The following is a 24,389-nucleotide window of genomic DNA, read 5'->3' as shown; positions in this document are numbered from 1 at the left end:
TTCTTTTCTCGTAACCTTGGAGCTGTAAGCGACAAGCATGGGAAAAGAGTTCATCAAGAAATATCTCAAATGGAAAGACGATATAAAGGAAGATCATCATCCAGGATGCTTGGAAACTGTTGTTGGTTCGTTGTAGAAGACAGTACCGGTCTAGTTATAAGCAGAAGTGATCCAGAACATTCGTTTAATGTAAATTCAAATTCCAACATTTTTCTCATTATATGCATGAAATAGTTTATTTTTGTTCTGTTTTAAACTATATAACATCATGTTTGTATCCAGTACACATTTTTCAATTATTATGAGGCGTTGTGAATCCAAAGTGTGTTGTCATTCTACCAGAAGCAGTGAAAAATTAGAAACATGAAATTTTTCATTAAAAAAATTCAATTCATTTTCCCGCAGGAAATAGTACGTGATGGGGCAATTTGGATTTTAAATTCAGATTTAGGGTACACATATTAGTAAAATTCACCTATTTTTTTTCGGAGCAAGATAAAAAGTAAAAATTTGTTGTTCAGTGTAACCACAGATTACACTGCCCCGGGAACCACGACGTGGACGTGAATGGAGGTTTTCTCTACTCAACATATCTAAATTATAATAACTTCATTTTCCTATATACTTCATTATTTTCTTCATTTATCTATTTATGTGAACTCTCATATTGATCTTCAACTTCTCACTCTCCTTTTTCCACCTATGACGAAGATAAAACCATTCTCCGAAACGTTGTGAATTCATTTACAATTAAGCAATGTAAAAATAATCCAATCTACTTCTCTCCTATACAACCTATCATTCTTTCTTCCCTCTAGATGCAAAGAAATTTTCTGAAGCCTCGCAGTGCGCGTCTCGCACAAATTCGGCCGGACGAATCTGTCCGAGGCGACGCAGCGAGACCTCTCTGCGACGCTGCGCAGACCGAGCATCTCGCAGCTATAGAAACCACTCACTATCTCCAGTGTAGTCCAGATTTGTGCGAGGCGGGCCTCGCATCTCGCACCTCGCATGCGTCGGTTCAGAAAAACCAATGCCGGCGCTGCGTATCATTTTCGCAATGACGCTGAGAAGCTTGTGGTTTCTCATGCTGCGAGTTCGAGTGAATCAATTGCTGAGCGCTTGTTAGGTCCAATGGAATTCACCGTCTTGCCACTTTTGAAAGAATAAGCCAAAATTATCCTGTATTTTTAGTGGAGAAGACAGTGATATCTTCATCAGACTATTTGTCAACGCTATATGTATTTAATTCTAATATTTTTCTTGTGACGAAATTGGATATAGATAAATTGGAGAACGAAGAGAAAGAAGAAAATTTGAAGCAATTTTTCAAGAGAAAGCCACTAAATTAGAATCCACACCTGAAAATAATAATGAGTACTGGACTCATTTAAAAGCTGTAAACAGTGTGGACAGTTAACAGATTGGTTGGGTCACTGGGTGAGAAGAAGCTACCTACCGAAAGATGCACTGGAAAGAATTGTGAACGGGAAAAGAAGTTCGGAGCAGAAGTAATTATCAGATGATACACAACATAAGATATTTGAAACGTATGTGGAGACTAAGAGGAAGGCTGAAAATATGGAAGATTGAATAATGCTAGATTTGCAGTGAAAGATCTGCCGTTGGAAAGAACACTGTCAGTGAATGAATACGGTTTTACTGCTACATGCACAGTATTTGCGATCAGTAGACTGTCTTTTTCTACTCTACCTAGGCTATCTAATTTCAATTTTTTTCTAGACACGTTAGTATTTTTTTCATATATCCGTTCTTATGAACCCTCAGATTCGTTTTTCATCTCTTACGTATTTTATATTCCGCTCTTTGCAATCTATTGTTGGTTAGTCAAGAAGAATAGGTGTTTGTAACGATTCCGACGAGTAGGCTACCCTTCTCACCTCCTCCTTTTCTCACCTGAATAGGGAGATAGAACCAATCGTCGAAAAGTTGTGAATTCTCTTAAATTGAGGGAGTGAAAAAATGTGAATTTACAACTTTTCTTTACCACCCACCATTGTTTTTTCCCTCTAGATTTAAATCCATTTGCTGAAGCCTCGCAGTTCACGCGTCGCACAAATCCGGCTGCGCGATTCGGTGAGAGACGACGCTGCGAGGCCTCTCTGCGAACCTCCGCAGATCGCGCACCTCGCAGCCATAGAAACCACTCACTATCTCTCATGTAGTCCAGATTTGTGCGAGGCGGGCCTCGCACCACGCTCGTCGGATACGTCGGTTCAGAAAAACCAAGGCTTAACTGGGAGATGCGAAGTCTGCGTACCTCGTAGTTATAGAAACCACTCACTATCTCTCATGTAGTTCGAATTTGTACGAGGCGGGCCTCGCACCTCGCACGTCGCATGCGTCGGTTCAGAAAAACCAAGGCTTTACATTAGTGGGCAAGAACTATACATTTATTTAGAAAGTGATGTTAAAAATATGGAACTATCAACAGTCTGAAGTAGTGGGAAACAAAAGACAGTAACAATATGGCTAGTCACTATGACTATGGAAATGGATATCTGTATCGAAATGGACCTCATTTCTATATACTCGTAGATAGATAATACAGAGTAAATAAGTACATTTTAATATGAGAATAGAAAAAAGTCATATATATTAACTCTTCGAGTTGCTCACTTGAAGAACATGGAAATCATATTTTAAGTTTCCAGGATGTCATAAACTTTAAGTAATTGAAGACATGAATGTAAGAACTAGATAATGAACACATTTGGCGAAAATGATTTCTTATGTGATCTGTAGGGACTGGATTTTTATGTAATACCAAGGTGTGAAATATGTACATATTTATGTAAGAAAAGTAAGCTGAATATGTACCAAAATATGTAAAATCATGAATATATTTAATATCAATATCTGGCAGGTATAGGATACGTAAGACTCTCTAATTGTGATTTCATAGAGCACCCGACTTTTTTACCGCACACTTGTCACATTACTATTTTTCCATCTGTAGTGAGAGTTTCGTCCATCGCGATCCATGATTTTATTTTTGTCGTTAGGGTTGAAGATACAGGGGCCAATTTAGTTAGTTAAAAGCAGTAGATAAACTCACTTGCACTTTATACTGTAAGTACTAAAACTAGAGAACTGAGTGAAATGAATGACACAGCAGTACTGCAAGCACGGTTTCGCTTTATTGGATTAGGAGAAAATAAGAGAAGATGTGGGAAACATGCATTTTAGCTGCTCCCTGTAAGAAGCAAAGTACTTACTAAACCTCAAACTATAGGCATTTACAAACTGTTGTTTGAAAAGTGACATTCCTGTCTCATTCAGAAGGGTAGGATTATTCCAGCCGAGAACCATACTTTCTAATTGCTCGGAAAATCCCTTTCCGTATAGATCTACTAAATTTAAAGTAAAGAGGTCAAGCAATAACCTGAAAAGCTATTTATTTTAATCTTTCAACAGCTTTCCAGTAGTTCCTTTACTCCAGGTTCTTTTCAAAATTCGGCTACTTTATTACGCCTCATGTCAGACTTCACACGGGTTTTCTCTGGAAGGATTAGGAAGAGGGTGGGTAGGTTTGCAAATTGCATGGGAACGGCTTGTTAAGACGTGTGCAGAACAATTATAGTTCGAGACAAATCATGTCTTCCTTGTCCCACTCCACCGCTAAAAGGCAACGCTACTTTCTGAGTGATTTTTACAATACAAAACAGTTGTACGAGAAGGGTTGCCCTTTGTTCGCTCATATTTACAGTGGGCGGTATGGGGTGAGTGCCTCTATTACTACCTGGAACTAAGGACGTTATGTTTCGTCCCGAAATATATCCTTTCTTAGGTAGGTAAAAAAACTTTTTAAATCTGTGTATTTCAAATTGTAAACTTCCCAAGCAAAAGTTTTATTATTTTTTTTTTCCTTTCAGAGAAGTAAAAATGAATAAAACGACTAAATATGTAGATTTATGTAATATTAAGCTATAATATGTAATGTGGGGTAAATATGTAAAAATATGTAGTATCAAATTTTAATGTATTAATGGTAATTACAAGATTCGCAAAGATTTGTTTTTTTATATACGGTTAGGTTCAAAGGAATATAATATGTAATTACGTAAAAATCCGGTCCATAGGACCTGTATTGTTGAGGATTCCCTCTACAGAATACCATTTGAATCATTCACAAAAAGTGTATACATTTGCCAAAAGAAGGCATTGAAGTTTTAGTTTGAATGCAAGAAAAAGATAATGACCATATCTACTTTCTGCTATAGCCAATCTGGACTTCTAAGATGGTAGAAAGTGAAGATCACAGTGCAATGAATGAGGTATTTTAATATGAGAATATATGATTGTAAAAGTGGACACTCTAAAATGTACATGTATAATGAAACCATTGCAAAAAAGGGAGCAAACGAGGCTTTGTCACTCTTAAAACATTACATTGAGAACTATGTGAATAAGGAAGTCAAAGAACTGCATATCTTTAAGGACAACTGTGCTGGCCAAAATAGAAACTCCGTGATGGCCCAGTTCTTGAGTTCGCTTGCAGCATTGGAAAATATACCACCATTTTCACGAGCGTGGACATTCATTCATGCCTTGTGATAGGGCATTTGCACAAATCGAAAAACGTGAAAGGAGGAAAGAGTATTTATTTGTACCAAAAGAATGGTATAACGTTGTGTCTTCTGCATCAAACAGTTTCTCAGTTATTAAGATGCAACAAGAACCCAGTCTTAATTTTAAAGAGCATATGGCACCATTCTTCAAGAAAATAATAACAAATTCAATAGAATTCTTTACAATCAGCCTATACGCAATATCATTTATGAAGGAAGAGAAGTATCTGTTTCCATTGATCAGAGCAACTTTGTCCAAAACAAGTTTTGTATATTTAAATATGCTCACAAGACTCCAAATTTTAATGCTCTCAAAGCTTATTCTGCTAAATTGCCGCTGGATTCTAAGAAATATAATGACATAATGAAACTGGCACAGAAATATATACCACCTGTGCACATGAGTTGGTACAATGATCTTATAGTAATCACGTTGCCTTGAATGAAGCGGAAACTGATGCCTCAAATTCTGACTGACGGCTTTGAAATAAAAACAATATTTTTGAATTTATATTTTCTGTGTGTTCTATTCATTGCTTTAAGATATGATATTGTGATTATAAATAAAATTGCAACATTATTTGGCATCATATATTTACGTTTTAAACCTTGTAAACTATTTGACTGCAAGAAATGGATATATCACATATTTTCGATTTTCTTTCATATTTGCATATAAGTCACAGCTTCAAAATTTTGTGAATTCACACACGTTACAGCATACTTTTAGTCTGCGTAAAAACATTTAGTTGATTCTTGCATTTAAAAAGGTGTAAAAGGTTTTTCTTATTTTTTTCGGAACTTTACTTTTGGTCATTATCTAGTTGTTGCATTTATGTCTTCAATTTCTTTAAGGACAAATTTATATTTGCATTCATAATAATTCAATAGTCAAATTCTTCTATAGTCCCTAATTAAAGTGAACTATTAGCTTTTCGTAAGAGTTTGTTTCAGGCATTAAAACCTACATTATAATAATCCATTCAAAATCCGGTATGGCATAGTTGCACCCCGCGGTCAATTGAGAGGCCTAGGCATGGCATAATTGCACCCCGAAGAAATCAGGTAGCAGAAGGGACATGGCATAGTTGCGCCCCGAAGAAATCAGGTAGCAGAAGGGACACGGCATAGTTGCGCCCCGAAGAAATCAGGTAGCAGAATGGGCATGGCATAGTTACGCCCCGATGGGTATAGTACACACGAAAGTGATTGTCATAATATAAACAAATTACTTAAAAATATTACAGTGATAACTGCATTGAAATCAGGTAGGCCTAGCATGTGATCAATTTTGCTATTTAAAATAACACGTTTTTATCGATCACACAATAAATGAACTGCATTTTTTGTTTGTACATCGATATCTTAACTTGCGTTTTCGAATATTGAAACTTAGAACCATTGTGAATTATTAATTCTTTACCCTTTTCACTAAACTTAACATTCATTTTAAATTATTCTCACCATACGCCACACACGGTGTGAAAATCACTAATAAAATGCCAACGGCTCACTCATTTGAATATGTCAGTTAATAAAATACTGCCTACTTTATGGTTTTCATTTTAACGGTAGGCTATTGATAATCACTGCATAAACAGTAGAAAAACAGTTAATAAAATACTGTCAACTACATGGTGTTCATTTTTACGGTATCGATAATAAATATTAAATCGAATAAGAAATCAATATGGTTGGTTGATTACGAGGCTCGAGTTTCCGTAATGTCTTTTTCTCTACCTATTTCATCGGGGCGCAACTATGCCATGTCCCTTCTGCTACCTGATTTCTTCGGGGCGCAACTATGCCATGCCCTTTTCTCTACCTGATGGGAACGGGACGCAACTATGCCCACAAAAAGGGACCCTTTTTTATCTGCTGCATTTTATCTGACCGTGGGGCGCAACTATGCCCTGTCCTCAAAATCTGGAATAAAATCTGGTTCGCTCTAGCTTTAAATTAGTTATTAGAATCCTTTCGAAATACCTTACTGATAACATTTTTGTTTAATTGATAATTTAGCATCAACTGCCACACCTGTCATGGTCCTGTTTTTTAGTATATTATTCTCATACTGTCCTGGCCTATTTGCCTCATAATTGGTGCCTTCTTGATATCATTTTTGAGGTTCGGACCTGTCTTCGGGCAGTTGACTAAACAACAATTCTCATAATTTGAATAGTCTATCTTCTACACATTTCATTTGTAGTTCATCTGCTTTATAAACATTTTTATATTTCAATATAATTTGTTTAGCAATATATTTCTTACTAGTATTTTGTTGTAAATTTAGTTAACCATTTAGATGTTCCAATATTTAAAAGTTTTCTATTGTTCATTTCTCGTTTAGGTATACGCATGCTGGACCAACCTTACATGACAGACCTGATAGAAGCCAATTCCATGGGGCACGAACCAAATCTTATCGACATATACAGCGCCTCATGGGGACCTACTGATGACGGGAAGACGGTTGATGGTCCCAGAAATGCAACTATGAGAGCAATCGTTAGGGGAGTCAATGAGGTGAGTTTATCTTTTTTCGTGTTTTTGTTCAGAAATATTATTATGTAGAAATATTTAATAACTACGAGCTAGAGGAACAATGCACGGTCATTGTTTTCACAGTGGTGGTGGTGATGGTGGTGGTTTGCCTGGCAGATTTAAGGCCATAAGGCCTTCTATTCCACTCAACCAGGTTACAATAATATACTTGGTATACATAATTATGTAATAGAATACAAAACACACAAAAGAAGATACCTTAGAGATTACGTAAAATGTAGTAGAAAATTACAAATAGTCAAGATCAGTTACATAATATAAGGAGAATATAATAGTACATTATGCAACGAGCCTATAATGATAGTAATTTAGACGCGAGTATGTTTGTTTATGAAACGAGCGTAAGCGGGTTTCATAATTTTCATACGAGCGTCTTAATTACCATTATAGGCAAGTTTCATACGACTTTTTACGCTCGATCATATTTCTAACTTGAAATTATTCAGAAGTATTCATTTTATTCGTATCTAACTGAAGAGCGGAAGTGACCTTGTGCATAGCTCGTAAATTGTGAGATGTGCGCAGACACGAAAGCATTGATGTTTTCCGATGAACAATAATGTCATTGACATTGATATAATCTGAGAATAACATGAACTAATTTTGATATAACCTGGAAATTGATTTAGAATTGAAAAACGAGATGACAATTTGAATTTATTTGAATATTATTTACAATTAACGCTAATTATTATAGTAACAGAACATAACCTTCTGCGACAGTATTGGATTTCCAGCCTCCGTGACGTTTCCCTCATTGTCTTTCGATTGCATATCCGAGAATAATCGAGAACATGAACTTTAATGAATAGGTGTACTTTAATGACATGCATTAAAGGACTGCTACCAGGTGTATAATTACTACATTTCGGCATGGTCGAGCATAAAATAAATTACAAAATTACATATAATCAAAATCAGTTACATAATATGAGGGGAATATATACAACTTATAAGACATAACCTGCTCGAGATAAACTCGACGATTAATTCACTTGCGATGCAATACACAGTAAATATAGTAATAGGATAATACATTATTATGGATGTCTTTAATTAGGTGATTTAAAATGTTCATTTATAATTTCTGATTTCGTCACTATTTTTGTTATGTAGTAAACTAAGTACAAATACAGAATGGTTTTGACGTGGTGGCTGCCGTCGCCAGACAACGCCCAATGGGCAATACAACGTAATATAATACTGTTAGGCACGAGTGAATGATCAGTTACTTCATCCTCAGTACGAATTCAGATTCTGTGACCGTAAGGCTTCATTTACAAGACAAACTTAAGCGTATAATCCGTTTCAGCTCATGTTGCCGGTGGCGTCTCTATGAACTAACCGTTACAATGTCATATACTGTACAGTCGCGGTAAAAGAAAAGTCTGCCAGCCACTGTATTATCTGTGTGTGTGTCTGTGGATCTTGACTACAGTTGTGTTGCGTGTTTGAAATTTCATTCCCTGAAGAAGATGGCAGAGCTAGCCGTCGAAAGCTTGGAAGCAAATCTCCAACTCACCTAGCTGAGAACCCGAGAAGAGTTATTCTACATCAAACGCCGGGGAAGCCTCAAGTCAATTTGCATGCTGTTCAGATTCAGAGAAAAAAAACATAGGAAATTACAACACAAATGGATATATTGAAATTAATACACAGAAAATTGACTGAATCACGTTAATTGAATGAAAGATGATGATCGGATGCCAAAACAAATGATCAAATGGAAACGTGTACTTAGAAGGACTCATGGTGAACCAAGAAAAAGAGGAACAGAACCGTTCAATGTTATTTATTTATTTATTTACTTATTTATTTATTTGTTTATTTATTTATTTACTTACTTATTTATTCACTCTCTCACTCATTCATTCATTTAGTTATTTAATTATTTAGTTAGTTATTCAGTTAGTTATTAAGTTATTTATTTAGTTACTTATTTAGTTGTTTAGTTAGTCATTTATTTAGTTATTTATTTATTTATTTAGTTACTTGTTTAGTTAGTTAGTTAGTTAGTTAGTTAGTTAGTTAGTTAGTTAGTTAGTTACTTATTAGTTACTTACTTATTTACTTGTTTGTCTGTCTATTTATTTATTTTAATATTTTTTTTATTTAGGCCTACTTATTTGCTAACTAATTTATTTTTAAATTTTCATTTTTTGTTTATTTATTTTATTTAAAGTTATTATTTTACTTCCAGGACAACGTAAAGTTAAACATTTAATCGTCTTAAGTTTTCCACCATGCCGTATGAGCTTAATGATATTGCGATGATACGGGCGGAAATTAAAGGGGATGCTTCAAATTAAATTTCGAGTTTTTAAAGGGCTGATTTTGTGAGGCTATGTGAACGAAAGTTTTCAGATAAAACTACTGATGATTGGAAACAATTTTGCGTAAATGTTAGGAAAGTAGATAGCACCTCTGTCGCTACTGTATTCTGTACCGAGTGAAAATGCTGTTTAGGTTTTAGGGTAAACATTGATAATTTCGTGATAATTTCATGAAAACTAATTTAAAATGCTAATGTGTAAATATATCCTTATTCCGATTTTTTCATCTAAAAGACGATAATTTGCTGTACAAATCTGGAGACATAAAAGATTGGATACGTTCTTGAATATGTGCCGAAAACCACTTTTACAACTTAAGCTGAAAGGTTGTTATTTCGTGATAACCTTGGTAATTTCGTGATATTACATTGATAATTTCGTGAGAGGTAGAAGAATTGTGGAAAAATTCATTGAAGTCAAATGAAATTCTCATTTATTGTTACAAGACTTCAAACATAGTAATTCCGTCTAATATTCATAGCAAGAAAACATAGAAATACATATCATCACATAATAAGAATGAAATCAAAGTAAAAATTGAAATTTAAAAGGGATCTTCTTTGCCCTGAAAGGGCGAACACTTTTATTACGGACTTTACTATACCCTATATTACTAGGGTAACTCCAAAAGTAATGCATAACGTTTGTTTAAAAATTATATTTTTATCCTACAGCTTTGCTATTTTCACAGAATGTAGATGCATCCTTAAGGAACAAAATGTCACTTTTTCACATAATCCCCGTCCCTTTCAACTGCCTTACGTAACCTAGGAACGAGGGCCTGTAGACCAGCAAGGTAAAAGTCTGGACCAACACGTCTGAGCTACTCTTTAGCAGCGTGCACAAGGGAGTCATCTTCTAACCTCGTTCCGCGAAGGGATCCTTCAGTTTACCAAAGAGATGGTAATCGCACGGTGCCAGTTCAGGACTGTAAGGCGGAGGTTTCAGTGTTGTCTATCCGAATTTTCTGATCTGTTCTGTGGTCTTGTGACTGACATATGGCTCTGCGTTGTCGTGCAATAGCAGAACATCCTGCTTCTCCCGATGTCGTCGAACACGACTCAGTCGAACTAGAAGTTTCTTGAGATTTGCAACATACCCGTCGGAATTAATGGTGGTTCCGTGTGGCATGATGTCCACAAGCAAGAGTCCTTCTGAATCGAAAAACTCAGTAGCCATAACGTTTCCTGCTGAAGGTGTACTTTTGAATTTCCATTTCTTTGGTGAATTTGCATGATGCCACTCCATTGTCTGCCTCTGTCTCCGGTCCAAAATGGTGGAGCCATGTTCCATCTTCTGTCACAATTCTTGCAAGTAAGTAATCTAGCACTTATCATTGACACTTAGCATGATAACAATTCAAACAGAAGCTACACTGAACCCATTGCGTCTCCGTTTTCATTTTTGTTATCATATCTTGCCTTCAGATTTCTAAAATTCCTATTGTAATACAATTTTTAAAATAATTTAAAATGTAACACTTAATGCTCAACAAAATTTCGCCTCAAACAGCTAAGATTTATATCAGTAAGGCTAAGCCTATATGGCGACTACAGATGTATCTAAAATTCCAAAAACATTTCCTAAAATTTCATGAAGATACAATAAAACTTTGTACCAAATATCATATGGTTACCTTTAGTAATAAGCCTGTAATGTAATTACAAACATCCACAAAATTTATACGCCTGAGAAGTAGACGCTAACTTGCTCTCTCCAAACATAAAAGCTCACTGAAGCAACTACAATAGTCACACAAAGCTTAGCTGTATGTTTCTGGAAACTGGACAACATATGCAATCCCTTGGCGGAAATTTGGATCTCGTAACACCATTGGTTAGTTCACAAAAGAGCAAAGAAAAAGTATCACGAAATAACCACTGTCACGAAATTACCAATGTTTACCCTATAATTTATTAACTTTTATTGGTTACAGAAATAAAAGAAAAACATGAAGTCTAAAGTTATATAATATAGAAGATATGTTTTATGAATTGAGAAACAGTTAAGGCATGTAATTACTAATATTTGTACCAAAGATTAATGTATAGGCTACGACATAATTTTATTGCATCACATGGTATACACACCCCGTTACTTGGAATATATTCGTAATAAATAATTTTACATTGAATGTTAGGGTCTAAAAATGCTGTTTCCTAAGTTTTCATAGAATATCTCTACAACCAAATGTTCACTACAGTGTGAATTTTACCTGTGGTTTTCCTATTAAAAATGTAGGTTTAATCCTTACATAAAATTTAAATTCTGAAAACCAAACTAATGAAATCATAGGTGAAGTATATGGACTACCAGGATTTATTTTTCGTAATTCAAGACATATTTTTAAGGATGAACATGTTTTACAATTATTTTATAATAGTTTGATATGTAGAAAATTTGAATATGCTTGAATTATGTTGTTACCTTCATGTGAATACAATATAGCTACCCCTACTAGAAACATCAACAACCAGATTTCTTGATTTGCATATTAATAATTCATTAAATTGGAAAAAATCATATTAAAGAAATAACACCCAAACTTAACTCAGCATGCTTCGCAATTTGGTCTAAACATCAGTATCTTGAAGACAATATACTTTGCCTATTTTCATTCCATTATGTCCCACGGAATAATATTTTGGGGAAATTCTGCAGATAGTAAAAATATATTCTTATTACAGAAAAGAGCCATTAGAATAATAGTTGGAGCAGAGGCTAGAGAATCTTGCAGATTATTTAAAAAAATAGAGATTCCGACCTTAACAAATCAGTACATGTACTATTTAATAAATTTCCTCTTATATAATAAAGAAAATTTTCCAACTAATTCATCCATACATAGTATTAAAAACCCGCAGAAAGAATGATTTTCATACACCATCATCAAATTTATCATGCTATCAAAAGGGAGGATGTTACATGGCGATAAAAATGAGCAATAGTCTTCCTGAAGACATTAAGAATCATAGCCAAAACTCTGCATTATTTAAGGTAAAACTAAAAGTTACTTAATATCTCACACTTTCTATCCTGTAGATGAATTCTTGACATTTCACAGTACTGCGTAAATATTTTAATACTATTAAATGGTAAACATATTGCATTGTATAAAATATTGTTATTAAGGTATTAATTCTATACATATTTCATATTTGCATTTTATTGTTAAACATAAGAATTGGACATGTTCTTTATTCTATTCTATAAAGCAAATGCAAGAATATTATGGAACGAATAAATCTATCTATCTGTCTGTCTGTCTAATTGCCATACAAATATATAGAAACAAATTCAGAAACGTTTCTGTCGCTATGTATTTTAAGAAAATAAATATAGGCTAGTAGTGCTTAATAATAATTCTTATAAAGAATTATTAAAGGAAATTCATTATGTAAGCCTGACTTCAATATTGGTAGAAAATAGGTAGCTCAACAATTATTCTTATATAAAATTGTTAATAGTGTGTAAATAGGAACGAATTATTACATCTTATTAATTTTAATGCAGTGAAAACAAATTTAAGAAGTAGGCCTATACAATTTCTGCATATTCCCGTTTTTAATCAACAAAACCGGTATTAAAATGCTCATCTTTAATTCAAATATGGCACTTATTTTGAATTACCTATCTCTTGAAAATAACCTTTCGGGTTTTGGCTTATCAATACAACATACTCTATACAGAATTGCTGTATGAACTTTCGTACACGCCATTTGATTAACATTTGTAATTTTATGTAGATCTAATATTTTTCTTCATTCTTAAACTTAATTAGTGTGTATTTCTTGTATTATACAGCAGAATTGGCCATAATGGTGTCAAATTAAGTGGGATTTATTCCTGTTGTTTGGCAGAATAAATAAATATAATTTCACAGTGCTCAGTTGTTATAGTAATCTTCATTCATTCACTTCGTGTTTTGCTCCGATTATAGGGTACACGAAAGTTATTTCAAATACAAGGCTTTTAAAGTGAATTGCAAATGGATCAAAATCAAGCGAAAGACCGTTCACACTCTCAAATACTTCCATTTCTGCAGCCCGTTTGGCATTATGTGCACTAGAGATAATAGTTTATGAACCCGTAATATTGCTGCGCCCCCTTCCCCTTCAAGTTTTCGCTGGCTTGCTCGCTAGCGGGCCCACTTACTGCTTCCTAAGAGCATCTGAGTTGGTCACCACTGCTCTAGAATCTATAATTATTTCGTTAGATAAAGAGAAATGTAACATGAGTAAGATAACTAATGAGTTATGAGCAACAATTTTATCTCATGTAGTGCTGGTAGTGTATGCATGGATGAGTAATGTATCTATGACGTACCGATACGTATAACTTACAGATTCGTTCCGGTATCTGTACCAACATTCATACTCGCATATAATGCGCGAGACACCCATAATTAGCTCACTACTTTACTATGCCGTACTGACGCATTACCTCCGGGATTTAGATGCGATCGCATAATTTTCAAGTTTACTATTATATTTTGGTCTCGTTGCTATTATTATTATTATTATTATTATTATTATTATTATTATTATTTTCGAATTCATTGTGGGCTGAAGCAAGGAGATGGACTACCACCTTTACTTTTTAACTTCGCTCTAGAATATGCCATTGGGACAATCCAGGATAACAGAGAAGGTTTGGAATTGAACGGGTTACATCAGCTTCTTGTCTATGCGGATGACGTGAATATGTTAGGATAAAATTCACAAACGATTAGGGAAAACACGGAAATTTACTTGAAGCAAGTAAAGCGATAGGTTTGGAAGTGAAACCCGAAAAGATAAAGTATATGATTATGTATCGTGAGCAGAATATTGTACGAAATGGAACTATAAAAATTGAATATCTTTCCTTCGAAAAGATTGAAAATTTCAAATATTTAGGAGCAACGGTAACAAATATGAATGACACTCGGGAGGAAATTAAACATAGAATAAATATGGGAAATGCCTGTTATTATTCAATTGAGACGCTTCTGTCGTCTAGTCTGCTGTCAAAAAATCTGAAAGTTAGAATTTATGAAACAGTTATACTACCGGTTGTTCTGTATGGTTGTGAAACATGGACTCTCACTTTGAGAGAGAATAAGGTTTTCAGGAAAATATTTGAGGCTAACAGGGATGAAGTTACAGGAGAATCGAGAAAGTTACACAACGCAGAACTGCACGCATTGTATTCTTCACCTGACGTAATTAGGAATATTAAATCCAGACGTTTGAAATGGGCAGGACATGTAGCACGTATGGGCGAATCCAGAAATGCATATAGAGTGTTAGTTGAAATACCTGAGGGAAATGGACCTTTGGGGAGGCCGAGACGTAGATGGCAGGATAATATTAAAATGGATCTGAGGGAAGTGGGATATGATGATAGAGAGTGAATTAATCTTGCACAGGATAGGGACCGATGGCGGGTTTATGTGAAGGCGGTAATGAACCTTGGGTTCCTTAAAAGCCATTTGTAAGTATTATTATTATTATTATTATTATTACTAATCTTAATATTATTATTATTATCATTATTATTATTATCATTACTATTATTATTATTATTATTATTATTATTATTATTATTATTATTATTATTATTGTTTCAATCGTTTTCTATTTCTATATACTTCTACAACATATCAGAGATACAGTAAAAGCTGCGTAATTGAAAAACACCTGTAAATAATTAATTACCAAAAGTGTACAGAAATTTGTGAATCTTTTTTGTTTCTATAAATTAATTCCACGTACTGCTTTAGAGATAGTACTGTATCTTTGTGCAATAAGTTATACGGTTTCATCCTCCAAAATAATTTATTTACATTGCCTAATATTCAGAGTTAGATCTCGTCTACATAGTCGTTTTGTTGAATTATGCATACGCTTTGATTTAATGCTCGTCTCGAAAAATTCTGGCAAGTGACTCGTTTAATCAGCAGATGATAATCGCCGCAGGCATATGTGAATTCAGCCACAGTTGACGGTGCAGTTGGATACGTTAACAATAGACTTGGCTCGGCGCAGCATCCCTGCTTTCAAATGGACCACGCATCGACGCTTGTGGTATGGGTCTGAACATCCTGCATGCTTTGAACGTGGGCAGATTTCCCGGTGCGATGAACGCCATTTTAGAAATGGTACAAGCGATAAATCAGAATACGATGCAAACGCTAGCGATTTTTCCAACACCGCAAATTCATAAATATTTCACACGCCTCTATGACGTATCGTGATGTGGGATTACTGTATCATTTCTGTTATAAATCTGGTAACACAACATCACCTGTTTCAAACTGAAAACTAAAATTTTGATGTTTATGTATGGGAAGCATTCTATATAATAGTTGCAATGGTAGTCATTGTTTATCTTTCTGCACTCCTCTTTTCCCTTCACACTAATCATCCGTATTTTGAACATTGGTTTGTAATGATTTTTTTAAGAAATGTTGGACTAAAGAAGAACGCTTTTAAAGGTTTTCAAGCAACTATAGTAGAAATTTTCATTGCAAATGAAAGAAATGAACTAGTTATGTGTGTCTGATACTGAGGTTAGGCCTATGAGATAGGCTACCAATTACAAAGGTGTAAATACAGAGATCCTAAATGTTATTCTTTTAACTATTATTCTAGATTAAAGTAGCCTGAAAATAGTCATATTAATAAGTGTTATCTCAAAATTTTATTAAGTTACAAATTCCACTTATAGATTTCTTAGGAAAACGCGGTTTCGTGAAGATAATAAATTCATTTGCTTTTTAGTTTATTTAACGATGCTTTATCAACTAGTAGATTATTTAATACCGATAGCGAAATGGCATTTAGTGAGGTGAAGCCGGAGATTCGCTATGTCATTACGTGACATTCGCTTTGCATTTTGGGAAAATGTAGAGAGGGAGACAAACAACTGAAATAGTCCAAGCAGGAATCGAACCACGCCAAGCTAGCGCTACATATCAGCAAGAAAACCGGTTTACCGTTTGAGTAACACCGGTTTCTTATATGTTTTTCGCGACATAAAATTCCTTCATTACAGTCTGTCTGTAGTACGTTTTATTGATTTTCCTTGAAGCACACGGAAATGAAATTATTCACTGTGCACCTATATAGACACATGAAACTATCTTTTCCTCTCATGCACACGAAATATATAATTTGCAATTTCAAGAAATAAGACTTGACTTCAGTTATGAATTCCATAATTTAAGCTATTATTCCTTTTAAAAATTGCAAATTGCAAAGAAATAGTTTCACTTATTATTGCAGTTGTTTGTAATGTTGCTTTGCTATTTACGAAAATCGCAATTTGAAATTGGTATGTTAAATAATATGTTAGTTTGGAATATGTATGATAAGAACTTTCTTGTGTTAAATATTATTGACGTACTTTGTTAACATGTTTCCACCTATTTTCGGTCATCTTCGGAACTGGTCGTTGTTGGTCTTGGCGCCTCTTGTTTCCTGTGTGGGTGTGTTCGAAGTGTAGAGGCAAAGAGTGTATGTGTTTTGAAATTGAGTTGTGTGTTGAGAATATCGTTGGGGTGTGTTTTCGTGTGTCTGTATATTTCATATTGTCTAGTGTGTTGAGCTTCTGGCTTTTTGGTTGGATGTGCAGTATTTCCATGTCTGTGTTGATGTTTCTGTAGGTGTGGTTGGCATTTGTGATATGTTCTGGCATACCAAAATTACAAAACACCTCCACATATGCAGAACACATCACAAATGCCAACCACACCTACAGAGACATCAACACAGACATGGAAATACTGCACATCCAACCAAAAAGCCAGAAACTCAACACACTAGAGCAATACGAAATATACAGACACATGAAAACACACCCCAACGATATTCTCAACACACAACTCAGTTTCAAAACACATACACTCTTTGACTCTACACTTCGAACACACCCACACAGGAAACAAGAGGCTCCAAGACCAACAACGACCAGTTCCGAAGATGACCGAAAATAGATCGAAACATGTTAACAAGGTACGTCAATAATATTTAACACAAGAAAGTTCCTATCATACATATTCCGAAGTGATACAGCGTTAAAAGTTGTGTAATCAACATGAATATGTTAGTATTGAGATTATGATTACATTTGTTACATGCAAGCAGCCAATAGCATTACTAAAGCAAGCCTTTCAATAAGAAATATATTTTATAGATATTCTCTCTCGAATACGAAGATATAATAATCTTTACAACCGACAGACGACTATAGACAATCCTTCATCATATGAGAACACATTTCGATCATATGGTGTTAACGCCTTGTAAATAATTGTTGAAGAGAAAAGAGTTGACCGTATATTTTGTGTCAGAAAATTAAAAGTTTTACAGAAAAATAGAGTTATTTTCTTTAGTTAACAGCCAGAATTGCGTTAAATTACTTATTAGCCTATTTAGATATATTTAAATCCAAACATTTTGTTGTAGTAATTTTTCAATTCAAGGTAGGACTATAACTTTAGATATAATACTGTACAATATTATTAAATTCTTCTTTTCGTTGCATTTCCATAATATTTAGTGCTGCTTTCTTGTAGAGATGAATGAATTTAGCCTATAACATCCCTTGAGGGCTAAGGCCTCCCACCGGTAGGTGGGGTAGCTTTACGAGCATTCACTTAGCAGCGGGTGCCGGCACTCACTAGGCTAGCTATTCCTAGAGAGTGTTTGTTGCTCTGGGGTATTTCACAGGTTTGTTGCTATTCCAACTACAGTGTATTCACTGAACATTTTGTGTGTGATTGGTACGTTTTCCTTGTAGAGATATTTAAACCTAAATGTTATGACGGAAGTTATCAATTCGACATTTAAACGTGTACAATGTAATTAAATAATTTCTCTGACAAATAATTCTGGAGTTATTCTGTCCAAATCATTTCATTTATCTTCTTACCGTATGTAATGAAATATAACAAGTAGGCCTAATGTCTAGAACTTTTTTCTAGTAAATCAGCTTCTCCGTTGTTCCTTTAAATGGGGTATCTTAAATTAACAATATCATGAGCATTATTATCAGTTGAAGTGATTTATGTCACTGAATACAAAAAATATTGCCTCATAGTTTGGAAATTACTGTACACAAAGAGACGGACAATATGATAAAAATAAATGTTTTTTGTTGTTGGGTTTATTTAAAGCTTAGGCCTATGTTTTCACAAAGGTCTTGAAATCGGTTTTTGCAGCTTCACAATACTGTCTACTTATTACAACAGAATATAAATTAAGAACAACGAATTCGATGGATTGCATTGAGTTGCCATCAAAAAGAAAGCTGAAAAATTCATATTTCCAATGGAAGATAGTCTATGAATAATTTATCAACTTATTGGAAGTAGAATGTTGAGGAAACCGAGAAAGGCATTTGAAGAATAATTATGCTTAATTTGAATCTTCGTAAAGCCGGAACGAGCCTGTGATGTCAGTATTTGACGGACGGAAACGGTTGTGATAATGATAGCCTATCTTATTTTATTTATTATTATTATTATTATTATTATTATTATTATTATTATTATTATTATTATTAAGGCAGTTCTAAGAATCTTCATCAGCATGGTACAAAAAATAAGTTGCTCAACACCAACTTCTTAACCTCTGTGATTCAAGTTGGAGTATTTCCACCTATAAATAGAGAGTCTGAGTTCAATTTCCTGTAGAGGAATGGAGATTTATCTTCTTCGCTACACACTATGTGCATGTCCCTTGTCTTCTTTTAGCCCTGTGCTTTCTTACACGGTTATAGTCCATCATGCTGATCACAGTATTAGAAAGTCTCGCTACATTTAGGCCTAATATATTATGTTCACTGCAGAATTTTCACAAGACTTTGTTCACCTCCGTGGAAATTAATTTAAAATAAACGGATAGCTAGGCAAGACTAGTATGTTCTCATTAACTATCGCCTAGACCCCTAGAAGTTCACCGTTGTTGAGTAAGGTTAGCACGTCAGACAGCGAAACGAGCGGGACCCGAGTTTAAATTCCGCTTGAGACAAGTTACCTGATTTAGGTTTCTTCCGAGGTTCTCAAACAACCAACTGAAGCCGAATTGCTGGATTACTTTCAACGTTGAACCTCGGATTCCCTTCGCCATTATAATTACACTTCCCCTCTTTCATCTCGTTTCTGGCTTGCTCCGATGTAGAGTCGGCTGCAGGTCGCCACCGCACTTGTATCCCGTGCATGTGATCATTCGTTGTTGGTGATACCACTATGCACCGTGCACTCGGCTCTTGGTAACTCCTGGGACCGAGGATGAGGGACCGCGGTGAGACCTATTGGAGAGGGGTCATGTATGCATAGAGCAGGGATGTCAAAGAGCGTATTCCGAATCTCACCAGTGAGCAATCCGATGGCATCACGGTGTTCCGAATTCCACCGATTACGTCATTGATGCTCCACCGGTGTCGCACCGGTGCCATCAACTTGCAGAGGTGGTGGCAGTCTCCATCAGCCGCCATCAGTGAATCTGATTGGTTCTTGTATAGGGCGGGAATTAACAGACGAATAACATCGTGCACCGTTGTGTCATGGCGGTGTGTTCTGCTTTAGTTCTGCTGTATTGTTTGTAATGAGCACAACGTAAAACAATATGTTAATGGCTTATGAGCGAACATGTCAACGTACCCGTTATTACTACCGGTTCAAGAAATTAATTGTTTATGCTATCTTCTCTTAGAACGAGGTGGGAGTACGAAAATTTCGCAAAATTTTGCTAGCGTAGCACAGACAACAACTTGTACAGTCGCCATGACAGCCATCGATCCTTCCAGCGGTTTTGTTCCTTGTTTCGCTGCAACGTGACGTCATTGATGCCACCGGACCGGTGAGATTCGGAATACGCTGAAAGTCAGAGCACGTGAAAGACTGTACGTGCTACCAAGCGCGCACGGGTTGCAATGAATCTTTTCTGCAGGCAGTAGCGGTAAAAAGAAGAGGTGAGCAGAATGAACTCTATTGGCCTATCACTGCAAGATGAATTAAACTGCTCTTCTGTAAGAGATAATGTGTTACGCTCATACAAGGAAACAGGAAATAAAAGCATGTTTTGCAACATGCACCTCTCTATAAAATAGTAGGATATAACAAATAATAAACATAGCTTCTCTTTAACTTAAGCAGTTTTACATACCTATAATTACCCTAATTATTGTTATGTAACTGTTACATAATCATGTACTACTTATATGAGCATCATCACACTTCTAGTAACAAATTTAAATTCCTGACTTCTCGCGTAATTCAGAAGTGCTTTTTTTATTTTTGCCGACCCAGCCTTCTTACGTCCGGTGAAATGTTGTTTCCTGTAGCAAAATAATTTCTAATGAATTGGCTAACATTCCAAGTCCATTGAAGTAAATTTTTCAGGACCGTAAAGAAACTATATACACTTGCATTATGAGTATTCAAATAAATATTTGTGTGATCCAAAAACACAGGTTTAGAGTCGGACTTAGGATTTTCTTTTTTACAGAATGATGGCCTATGTAAAATACAACTTGCTAGCTAAAAAGTCGAATTCGGTAAATTTTGGACCAATTCAAGTAATCAACTGTATTGGTATATTTTCTGGGTTTGATGAGTAACGATCACAAAAAAATCCAACTTGGGCTGGAGTAGGTCAATATCTTTAAATCGTCTATGGAACTCTTCCCAGAGATTTTTTAAAGCATTGCAGTATTTTACACTGTTGAACGGGAGTTCAATGACTGAAGGCGTTGGAATTATAAAAATTGTGCTGTGACATCTGTGACATCCACAATGAAATCTTCATCTGAAAGCTTTCAACAATATCTGTCGACACAAATTAATTCATTCTTTCCTTGCGATCTCCAATTCAAAACGTTCAGATGCTCGAATAGGCTATATCCTTGAGAAAGTGAAGTCCCTCGATCCATGTAGAGTCAACTAGTTCTGGACTGTCTCTATATTTCTATGATGAATTCTGATAAATATTTACACAATTCAAAATACCTGGACAGAACTTTTTCTTGGCTTAACCAAAGGATATCATATGGTAAGAAACGTCGTCAAACTGAGAATTTATGTACGAAAATATGAATAATTTATACACACAACTCGTAACTGACATGTAACGAGTCTACGCCATTAGCAGCACACACTTTTTTTTTGTACTTTATTCTGTAAACATAAATCCAATGCTGTGAGGAAGTAGCTCTACAATACATCTTCACATACATTTACTACTATTTAATGTCAATAAAAACAAGCTAATTTGAATATTATATCAATCTGTAGATGAACTAATAATTTCAGGCGACACTGCTTGTCTTTGTAACTAAATAATTTCCACAAACCAACAAAGAGCATCACCTCATATTTCACTTACATAAGACGTCAAGAGTCTAGTCAGAGTGAAACTTACTGAACGACTGTCAATGTGTAATGTACAACCTTTGTGTTCACCAGTGACTTGTACCTGCGTGCCTTACGTGCTCCGATCAGCGCATATGGGCTATGAGCACGTCTGCGCTCTCGTTGACATCACTGGCATAGAGGAATTGAGAGGTTGCGCACGGGAATCTGTAGCACTGGGGGCCTTAGGGCATGCACATCATTTCGTACAATGGGCTCATCCGAGTGGCCTTCCTGCGAGGATAGTCCCAGTCCGTGTGATCCCCTGAAGGAGGACTAATAGATAGATAATAGATATACTTCTAAAGAAGAACTAGAGTTTTCCAGTAAGAGTGTCACACTTTCAAAATGAAATAAATTATATAAACGAAAAAGATTTATTTATTTAATTACTGTTATTATAAAGCATACTTACGTATGGAAGAGAGCGTCAGTTAAAATAGTCGCCGTTGGTTGCGCGTATACGGGTTTTCCAATTTTCAATAACAGACAAACATAAATCAAGCTCAATTTCAAGAACGCACGTAATACTGTTCTTTAGGTCAATAACTGTTTGTGACTTTTTGGCATAAACCCGTGATTTAACCTAACCCCATAAGAAGTAATTCAGCGGCGTTAAATCACATGATCTCGGGTGCCAGTTAACATCACCACCATGCGAAATGACGAAACCTCTAAAATTCTCCCTCATAATGTCGACTGTTTCGTCAGCAGTATGACATGTGGTGCCATCTTGCTGAAACGAAATGTTTCTGAGATCCATATTTTCCCATTGAGGCCTAAAATAATCCCTTATCTTAGCCCGGTATCTTACACACACCGTACACTTCAGGTAATGCATGGAATGCTTGGCGGATGGATGACTTCTTTTAATAATAAATGTTAATGATTTCTACGCGTTGTGAAATGGTATGGCGTTCGATGAATATTTGTGAACAATATCTGCAACCATGGAGAAAATATGACTACTATAGCTTCATATGTTAAGAACTCAAGTAGGTTTTAAAGCAAGTATCAATGTCAATATCTTTAATACAAGAAGTAATAGCGACAATCCAACCTTTCAAGAATCAACTCAACATGATAAATAAGAATACACCGCCACGTCGATCATTAAAAATTGTATATTGGAATGCAAATGGACTGAAGTATCAATTAGGCGAATTGAAATAATTTCTTTTCAACTACGATGTTGATATTATGCTTGTCAGCGAAACTCACTTAAGACCACAGGATCGTCTTGTCGTTAGAAATTATATAGTATATCGCACAGACAGTTCTTTACTTTATCACAGAAGTACTGCAATCACCATTAAAGATTCCATCCCACATCGACATATAGACCTACAATATAATTCAGGTTTAGAGGCTACTGGTATAACAGTAGAAACTGTAGCTGTTGAAATTCTTTTCACAGCAATTTATGCCCATCCTGGAACGCTATTTCCAATTTAAAATCTTAAATATTTAACAAATTTCAGTCAATACTTCGTGCTAGCAAGAGACTACGACGCTAAACATCAGCACTGGAATAGTTTCAACACTTGTCCTCGAGCAAGACAACTTGCCAGTTTCGTTTAGGAAAGTGGACTTATGATACTTGCTCCAACGGAACGAACTCATTAGCCACATAAACCTAGACATGCGTCTGACATTATTGATTTTTCCATATTGGAGTGTGCACGACCGCCTCTTGTTACTCACACTCTATCTGAGCTGTAGTCAGACTATTCACCTGTGCTTCTAGAACTATCGGCAACCTACTCTCCATTCAACAGGACGCCTCATTATAATCTTATAACCAAAAACTAGAATGCGTACAAGGAAGAAATGGGCACTCTTATGTTATGCTTGCCGAAGTCTGCTGATATATAAGTTGCTCATGTGTCTCTAAAGTCTATACTGCTACTATGCGTGAGATATATCGCAAACATACTACAATTTCCTTACCTCAAACTTCTTTAAAGAAGACCAAATATTACGTGAACTCCTTCGTCTCAAAGAGCCGCACGCAAACGATGGCAACTACATCATGATCGTCTTGATCTACAGTTATGCAGAAATTTGGCGAAGAGGCACAAGAAAAAATGCTACCTTCTAACAGAAGATAAACTTCATAATGGGATACAGGAAGTTTCAAATCCATATCATGCTTTGTGAAAAATTATCAAGAAATTTACAAAACAGGAACAGGCGCCACTTATGTCCCTTGAAAGAAGATTTCGGCCAAATGAAGTATATCCTGAAGATCAAAACTTCACTAGAGATGATTCGAGTTAATCGTGACTTCTGAAACCGCCTACTGTTGTGATAAAAGACATCACTACACAGGAAGTAACCTCACTCATTAAAGGCTGCCTTCAAATAATCTCCTGGCTTCATAGTACGACCTCCTTACAACTAAAAAACTTGCCAATTACTGCAGTTACATTATTCACGTCTATACTTAACATCTTCCTCTCAGATGCAGTCTTCCTTACTAGTTAGAAAAATGCTAAAGGC

At 35.4% G+C, this 24,389-nt stretch overlaps 1 protein-coding gene across 1 annotated transcript in view; it reads left to right on the top strand.

Annotated features, from left to right (window-relative positions):
* amon (prohormone processing protease amontillado) overlaps positions 1 to 24,389 on the top strand; it is a 637,284-nt gene that overhangs the window by 494,055 nt on the left and 118,840 nt on the right. The window contains exon 6 of the mRNA XM_069816284.1: positions 6,943 to 7,118. Within this exon, the coding sequence (XP_069672385.1) occupies positions 6,943 to 7,118 (176 nt within the window). The remainder of the gene's footprint in view (positions 1 to 6,942; positions 7,119 to 24,389) is intronic.

This window comes from Periplaneta americana, chromosome 17 (genome assembly GCF_040183065.1).
Source record: "Periplaneta americana isolate PAMFEO1 chromosome 17, P.americana_PAMFEO1_priV1, whole genome shotgun sequence".
Lineage (NCBI taxonomy): Eukaryota > Metazoa > Arthropoda > Insecta > Blattodea > Blattidae > Periplaneta > Periplaneta americana.
This window is presented reverse-complemented; position numbering and strand designations above follow the sequence as displayed.